The 8,269-nt window shown below is 41.2% G+C and overlaps 1 protein-coding gene across 1 annotated transcript; it reads left to right on the top strand.

The window, feature by feature from the left end:
- Positions 1-756: 756 nt before the first annotated feature.
- Positions 757-6,418, top strand: LOC133959325 (ubiquitin-conjugating enzyme E2 variant 1-like). Its single transcript, XM_062394463.1, has 4 exons — positions 757-850; positions 2,044-2,192; positions 3,776-3,901; positions 5,189-6,418. The coding sequence occupies exons 1-4, from the start codon at positions 820-822 to the stop codon at positions 5,333-5,335; spliced, it is 453 nt and encodes a 150-aa protein (XP_062250447.1). The 5' UTR covers positions 757-819; the 3' UTR covers positions 5,336-6,418.
- Positions 6,419-8,269: the final 1,851 nt, after the last annotated feature.

The raw sequence follows: 8,269 nt of genomic DNA, 5'->3' as shown, positions 1-8,269 counted from the left end.
AGAATATGTGGTTGTTGTGAAACTGGCTAAAAAAGCTCTAAACCAATAAAATAACAACTTTTTAGAATTTATTTTTAGGAGATCAGAAGAAAGATGATAGTTTTTTCATCACAGAATAATGACACCAGTGAACCAAATCTTGGTTTGCAATATTTAAAAAAAAAGGCTGAGAAGAAAATGTTGCTGCAACATACTACTAGACATGATAGTTTCAGATGGGTTGTAGGATGTAAATGAGTGACTGAGAAAGACTGAATGACAAAGTGCCAGGTATGAGAAGAAGACTAAATGTCTAAGGTTCATAGAGAGCATACCTCCACAAAGTCCAAACAATCCAACACACCATTGTCTAGTTCTTATTGTAGAAATATTGAGAAGAAAATAAATAAATAATCTGTCCATATTTGATACGCTACACAAAACACAGTATTTTAAAACAATCACTATATTCAGATTCTTTGAAACGGGGGAAGCCCTACTATTATATAGATATTTCACAGAAACATAATGTAGTTAGTCCCCAGACAGAGGATGATTCAGATTCAATTTATATTTTATTTATTTGAAAAAAAATAACCAATACATTTTTATTTGGAATTGTCTCAAATCTCAGATTTTTGTGTTAGTTCTTATTTTGTGTATATTTAGATTGAGTTTGCTCAGTCATGTTTTGTTCAAAATTAGACGGTAGATGGCGGTAGCACCGCTCACGTTGGTTTTGGTACCGCTATGCAAATCGAAGAAGATAAACACGACCGCGTAGATGAAGAACATGCGCGTGAGTGAAAAAAGACGTCACACGCGCGCTTCCGTAAACTAATGACAAAGATGGCGGCCGCCGCCGGATCAGGTAAGAGTACTTCATCACAGTTGAGTTAGGAGCTTTTCTTCCATAGTTCTGAAGAATGAGCTTTTCTTAAATGTCACGTTAGCTGCTCGCTGGTTTTATAATGTACAAGAGAGCAGCTGTAGTGCGGCTGTGTCTGGATCAGGAACACAAAGTGCTGCCATTAATGACGGCAGCTAGCTGAGGCTGTGGCTGAGGCTGGCCCACAGTGGACAATCTGCGGCAGCCTCCGTTGACCAGTGTGTAGCCTCCCCGCCAGAGAATCAAGGTGCAGGGACCGAGGCCGCACCAGAGGTCATGTTCCTCCGCTGTGTTGTTGTGCTCAGCCGCCACCAGCTCGACGAGTGGAGGAGCTGACTGCTTAGGGGACGTTAGCTGTCCGGTGGAGCCCAGATTCTCAGGAGGAAATGCTCCTGTTTAACTCGTCAGTCTGTGTTTTTGTCAACATGCTGTTTGACAACACAAACACATTCGTTCTGCGTATTTAACATCTTCAGCTTTATGTTTTACATCTAAATGCTAAGTAGTTGAAACTTCCTAATCAGCCAGCCGTAGTTCCTCACCCTTGTTAGCCCAAAGCTAACGGTATCGCTTTAAGCTTGGTCGACCAGGTCATTAAACATGCTGTCAAACAGGAAGAGCTTGTGTGTTTGGCCATCAATGTCAAACGTTGTGTTTTGTCACAACTGTCATAGTGTGAAAATGTATTGAGCCTTGTAAGTTATTGTTATTTTGTCGCTCACATTTGTTGACCAGCTGCTGTTTTCAGCCTTCAAGAACAAATACATCTCAGATCCCATCCACACATTAATGTCAACAATTTGAATAAACTGAACTATGAATAATAATAACCTACTGTGTCAACTCAAGTACTATCTTGTATTTATTTTTGTAGAGTATATTAACTTTCTTATAATTTTATTTATATATATTATAACGTTTTAAATCTACAACAATAAATGCATTCCATCCTATTTTTAAAAGATTGGTAAATTATTCTTTGTCACTGGGAAATTCACTGACAAATATTATATGAAAATAATACAGCCTTATCATTCCAGTGCTGTTTTATTAACACATAACTTTAGCTTGGCTTGGCAAGCATAATGTTCAGGGACATTTCCTCTGGGTGCAATCAGATATAAGTAATTTAACCCTGCTGTTGTGTTTCTTTGTGTGTGTCTGCCTGTGTGAAGGCGTCGCAGTTCCTCGCAGTTTCCGTCTGCTGGAGGAACTGGAGGAAGGTCAGAAGGGAGGTGGAGATGGCACAGTGAGCTGGGGCCTTGTGGATGATGGCGACATGTCGCTGACATACTGGGATGGCATGATCATTGGCCCTCCCAAGGTGAGCCACCATAGTTCTTAGAGTAAGTGTTATGATAATCCATAATGATACTAATCTCCAGTTGGAAAGAGAGCATGCAGCTTTGCATTATATTTAATTGAAGAACCGGAACAAATGAAGGGTTTTCTCTATCTGTATTTCATGACTTATGCACAGTGCCTAAACTTAACAGTCTTTACTATTCTGTGGAGAAACAATCCCACATATAAGAAAAATATTTGTTTAAACCAAAGTTAGGGTTAAAATAATTGGGTTGATTTCAGGACAACGCAAGTATTCATTAATTGCAACAGATAACAAATACCACTGTAACTATTGTCTTTTACAGAGTGGTGCATCATGGTTATTTTTAATTGTAGTGTTCCTAGGCGATCACGTTTTTTTTGTCTATCCTGACTTTTTCAGTGTTAATCAGACGTCAAAGTCTTTGGTTAGTCCAGCATAGCCTGCAGGAGTGTCTTTATGCTGCTCCAACATGTTCTGCTGCCACAGAGGAAGTTAACTCATGACGAGTAAAAACGAGTTCTCTGCTGACGACTTTACTGAAGAAATCAACCAGAGAGAAAATCGGTCAAAAACTGTAGTGTCCATTTGTCGCCTTTGAAACAAAGACAGACGGGACCATGAAAAATAGGAAATTTTGGATGCTCCCCAAATGCTGCAGTATGGGTTTTGTCCTCAATGAATAAAGCTCTCTCTATTTCAAACAGTGTAGGAAGGTGTGTGTTACCACGTTCTAGTGAATCACTGCATTGCCAACAGTATATCAAACAGAGGCTAAGTGTGTTAAGCTCTGTGGGTGTGCTGCTCTCTGTAAAATAAACCAGGGCAAGGAAATCCTCGCCTAGTTGCAGGTGTGCCACTGAATCACTGTCCACTTACGACCTGTACTGAGCTATACTTTAGCGAACAGTTACCATCAGGTAAGACGACTTCTTTCAAGTGGTGTGTGCTTAAAAAACGCTTTCACTTAGGTTTAGCTTACAATTAAGTAGCAGCTCTTTGTACTCACTCGTCATTGATGAAGAACATGAGGAGGTGTAATCTTACTGCTACAGTTAAGTATTTGCAAATCAACAAGGTCAACATGATCTCTTATTGTGGTGTTGCTGTTAGTACAGCACAGGGCAAGTATGTCAACTGTGAATGCTATGAAAAATGTATCTGATACTTTGGTACAAGGTTAATGACAAAGTTCTGAATACTCAATGGCTAACCCTTTTTCTACAGTGCTGTGGGATCAAATGGCATGGTAGATGTTCTAGATACTGGAAATGTGATTTACATGGGCAGCATAACAACCTGTCATGTTTTCTAGTCTGTTGTCAAATGCAAAAGAAAGAAGGAGTTAAAGACAGTAATAACATGTGAAAAAAGAGTGTTCACATGATATTTTTTCAGGTGTAAGTATGGATGGGGTTTATAACTGATATGGAGCCAAAACCCTTGTTTGGACAGAGATCCTTATAATCTGAAAACTAAAACGGATGTAGCCAAAGTGAATTATATCGGTGGAGAAGTGATGGGCACTACACACCACAGGAGGTCCTGGACTAACCTGGCCCTCGTTTTCTAACTTGCAGACCGTCTATGAAAACAGGATATACTGTCTGAAAATAGAATGTGGATCCAGATACCCAGAGCATGCCCCTGTGGTCCGCTTTGTGAACAAGATCAACCTGACCGGTATAAACAGTTCCACTGGTGCGGTGAGTATCAGAGCTTCATTACATATATGTTCCATTTAATCAACACTTGGATCAGTGTAAGTGTTCTTTGATATGTTATGAATTGAATAAGATTTTGAAAGTACTCCCATTTACCAAAACAAAAACATAAATCTTCTGTTGCCTGTTTAATTTAACTCGACCTCTACCTTCAGTCTCAGTGAAAGAATTTACTTCCTACGCACACCTGATATGAACATCAGATCTCATGTTCCTGCTTTACATGGAAATAAACACATTCATCATTTCTGTTTACAAAGATCAAATAATGTTGTTTACCTAGTATGACTTTACAGATGTGTCCAATGTCAATGTGTGTGTCAGTATGTTGGCATAAGCGAGAGATAACCCTATTTGACACCGAAACAGATTATACACAGTTTAAAAAAAATGCAGTTTGAGTGCTAAAAAGGGATTTGATTCCTCTCTAATTGCCAGTTGAATTACCAGTTCGCCTCTCAATTATTTCCCCCTGGTGGGTCATGTGTGATGTTAGGAATGCACAGACAGCGTTAAGCTCTATGGTCTCGCTGTCTTGCCAAATTAGTGTGTTCGTATAGGAGGTTTCCATCAGAGCCATAAAAACCTGTGTCTACTGCAGAGTCATTAAGGTGAATAATGATTGGTTCCATTCCCATTGCTGACAAAAGCCAGATCATGGTGGATGTTATTGGGGTTTTTGACCAGTGGGAAAGAGTGCAGATTCAGAAGGAGTAAATCAATGAAAGTGCTGTGCGCAGCTCTACTATAGAATAGTAGAGCAAATAAAAAAATAGGAAAAAAAAAACAGTATTTGTTGGTCAGTGTTGACCACCTAATTTAGCCTAAAAAAAATCTATGTAGGGGCAGTGAGTAGCCGTAAAAGTACTACAGTTTCATTATGGCGGTTTTTCAATGTGGCCAAGGACACAGCGAAAAGAGCAAAGACAAAGAACATGCATCACAGACCGGATGTTATCTGACAGATCGAATATTCACACCTGTACTTAGGGTTGTCCATTTGTGATCAGTTCACTCAGGACAGATATTAATACCAGGTCTGAACAGGTCTTTGATCTTAAATTGAGTGCTGACACTACCTGTATTTTTAGGCGTTTCTGCTCACTATTTATAAACTTTTTTTTTACCCAATTGTAATTAAAAAATAAGATAAATCTTGTCCATTCTAAGTATGTTACTTTGACATGGGCTTGCAAAGTGTTTTTTGGGGGAAGGGCAACATTAAATAACCCCATCCTCTCCTTCCTCGGCCACTTGTTCTCCCTGCAGGTGGAGACAAAATCGATGACTTTGCTGTCCAGGTGGAAGACCACCTACACTATCCGCATGGTGCTGCAGGAGCTGCGACAGCACATGATGATGAAAGAGAACAACAGGCTCTCGCAGCCGCCGGAGAGCCAGGTGTACAACAACTGAGGCTCCTTGTGCTCTCTCTCTCTCTCTCTCTCACAAACACACACACACACACACACACACACACGCGCACGCGCAAAGAGACACACACAAAGAGAATCCTTAACATTTTATGCTGACTCATGTTACCCAAGACTCTCGACTCTGCTTTCTCCTCTGGAGCCTCTGATTGGACAGAGAGGGAGGTGCAGGTGAACCAGACCTCCTAACCCAGTGCCCAGTAATCCATGAAAACTCACGAAGCAGACCCAACATTATGAAACAAAAATACTGTACATCTTAATATTGTTATTTTTGTATTACCTTTGTGTTCTACATACAGATTGTAAAATAACAATGACCAGATTAGGTGTATCAATTATGTGTGTGTGCACACTGGATTCTTCATGTCAACTGAGGACAGTAAGTGCTTGTTACATGGGGTATTGTGGTAAGGGATTTGAATCAACTCGCACAGCAACACAAAAATACTGCTATAATCCCGAATGAAATGTGGATGTTGATTGTAACAATACTTTGGATTATATTTTCAAACAGCTGGCACCAACATATCTTCCTGTATGCTGAATCAAGATTTCCTTCACATAGAAAAAACAAAGATAATGACTCAAAACACCACAGTGCTTGGTCTTCCAGGCGACGCTATAGTCTCAAATCCCCCAGTTTCTGCAATCCCAACAATGTGAATTTCACATGCACTCGCCTATTTTAAGCGAGTGCATGTCTGGTACATGGGAATAAACTGCTACTAGATATTCAGCTACGTATTTATCAACAGGGCACTGCTGTCTCATCACTCATGTTCTCAGACTTGTCTTCAGTGTGCCATATGGTTCATAGCTCTTTGTGATGGTGATTGATTATTAGCAGGGGGAGGGTGGTGGCGGGGGTTTCTTTTTTTTGTTTTTTTTGTTTTAGTCTCTGGGCTGATCCATGTATACTTTAGGGAGTCACCTCCTCTAATACAGTGTATGCCCACTGAACACAATGTATGGCTTTGGATGTTCGTTTTATAACAGGTTGAATCTAATCAGGGTGTTAATGACCTGTTGCATGGTTTTATTTGAATTAAACATTATTACTTTTTGCATGCGTTTGTTTCTTGATTTTCTTCAGTGTTTTCCATATGTTTATACAATACAACTTCTACTGAAATCTATACTGAATGAAATCAATACTGGATAAACAATAAACAAGTAATGGCTTTTTATAAAAGATTTATCATATGTCACTTTTATAGTAAAGCCAACAAAAAAACTTTCACATCCAATCCCTCTAATGGCCATAATGTCAGCTGTGTTTGTGTGTGGGGGGCAGAGGCAATAATAAAAGGACAAGCCTTCAATCACTCTAATTGTATCTGATTTGATGGACAAGCTCTCCCATCAAGTCCACTATCAAAGAGTGACAAAGCAAGAGACAACATGGTGTCTCACTCAATCAGCATAATCATATGAGAACAGCTGCCATTCACCCTTGGGTCCACGTGACTCACTCTGGGTACAAAGGGCTAACAAGTAGTGGTTCCCTTCTGTCACATCACCTACAGTACCTTTATCTAGTTTCTGATATAGAGCAGGATTATTAAAATGTGCGTATATATACAAATATTTTGAATACAGAAGCTTATTTTAAACACGAAATATCTAACAAATTACCACAAATAATGTTAACTTGGAGAAGGGTGTGGTCCCCTCAAAATAACAACCTTTTCACATGTACACACATGCACATGCGGCCTAATTTCTATAATATGTCTCATTAAAAATAATCTTTAAAAATTTGGTCTCCCTGACGCTTAAGTGACCTTGGGCAAGATTCAACTGAACAACAAACGTCCCCTGACAACTTAGTGTAAAAAATCAACAGAAGAATACGGAAGCGTATTGCATTCACTTTTATTTTTTACTTTTTTGGGCATTTGTCTCGGAATTTCATACTGTATGTAGAAATGTAATACTCTACTGTAGAGAAAGCTTATTTTAAGTTCTAAACATATTTAGGGTGTTTTTTTTCTCACTTTCTGTACGTCCTATAGCGACCATTACATAATGCAAATTAGGCGATGACGTCATTTAGCAACATCTAGCGACTTTTAGGACAGCCAATAGCTACTCTCCTTACATCGTGCAGCGCACATCATCCTGGGACGCACTTCATCCTGGGGCGCACATCATCCTGTGGCGCACATCATCGAGGGGCGCACATCATCACCGCACATCATCCTGCGGCTCACATCATCCTGCGGCGCACATCATCACAGCACATCGTCCTGCGCCGCACACGGTGCACATCATCCTGGGGCGCACATCGGCGCATGTCGTCCTGCAGCGCACATCGTCCTGCGGCACACATCATCCTGCTGCGCACATCGTCCTGTGGCGCACTTCATCCTGCGCCGCACATCATCCTGCAGCGCACATCATCCTGCTGCGCACATCATCCTGGGGCGCACATTGGTGCACATCGTCTTGCGGCCCACATCATCCTGCAGTGCACATCATCCTGTGGCGCAAATCATCCTGCGGAGCACATCATCCTGCAGCACATCATCCTGCGGGGCACATCATCCTGGGGCGCACATCGGCGCAGGTCGTCCTGCAGTGCACGTAGTCCTGCGGCGCACATCATCCTGGGGCGCACATCGGCGCAAGTCGTCCTGCAGCGACATCGTCCTGGCACACATCATCCTGCGACGCACGTCATTCTGCAGCGCACATCATCGTCCTGTGGCGCACTTCATCCTGCAGCACACATCATCGTGCAGCGCACATCATCTTGCAGCGCACATCATCCTGCTGCGCACATCATCCAGGGCAACCCAGTCTCATCAGAAAACGTTCAGTGGCAACGTTGGTCCACTTGGAACGACGTTACCATCTCACAATCTGGCTTCTAATACTACAATGAATGAGGCAGGGGTTTTCTATCAGAAAT

Source organism: Platichthys flesus, chromosome 2 (assembly GCF_949316205.1).
Source record: "Platichthys flesus chromosome 2, fPlaFle2.1, whole genome shotgun sequence".
Taxonomy (NCBI): domain Eukaryota; kingdom Metazoa; phylum Chordata; class Actinopteri; order Pleuronectiformes; family Pleuronectidae; genus Platichthys; species Platichthys flesus.
The sequence above is the reverse complement of the archived record's forward strand: the minus strand, read 5'-3'. Positions and strand labels throughout refer to the sequence as shown.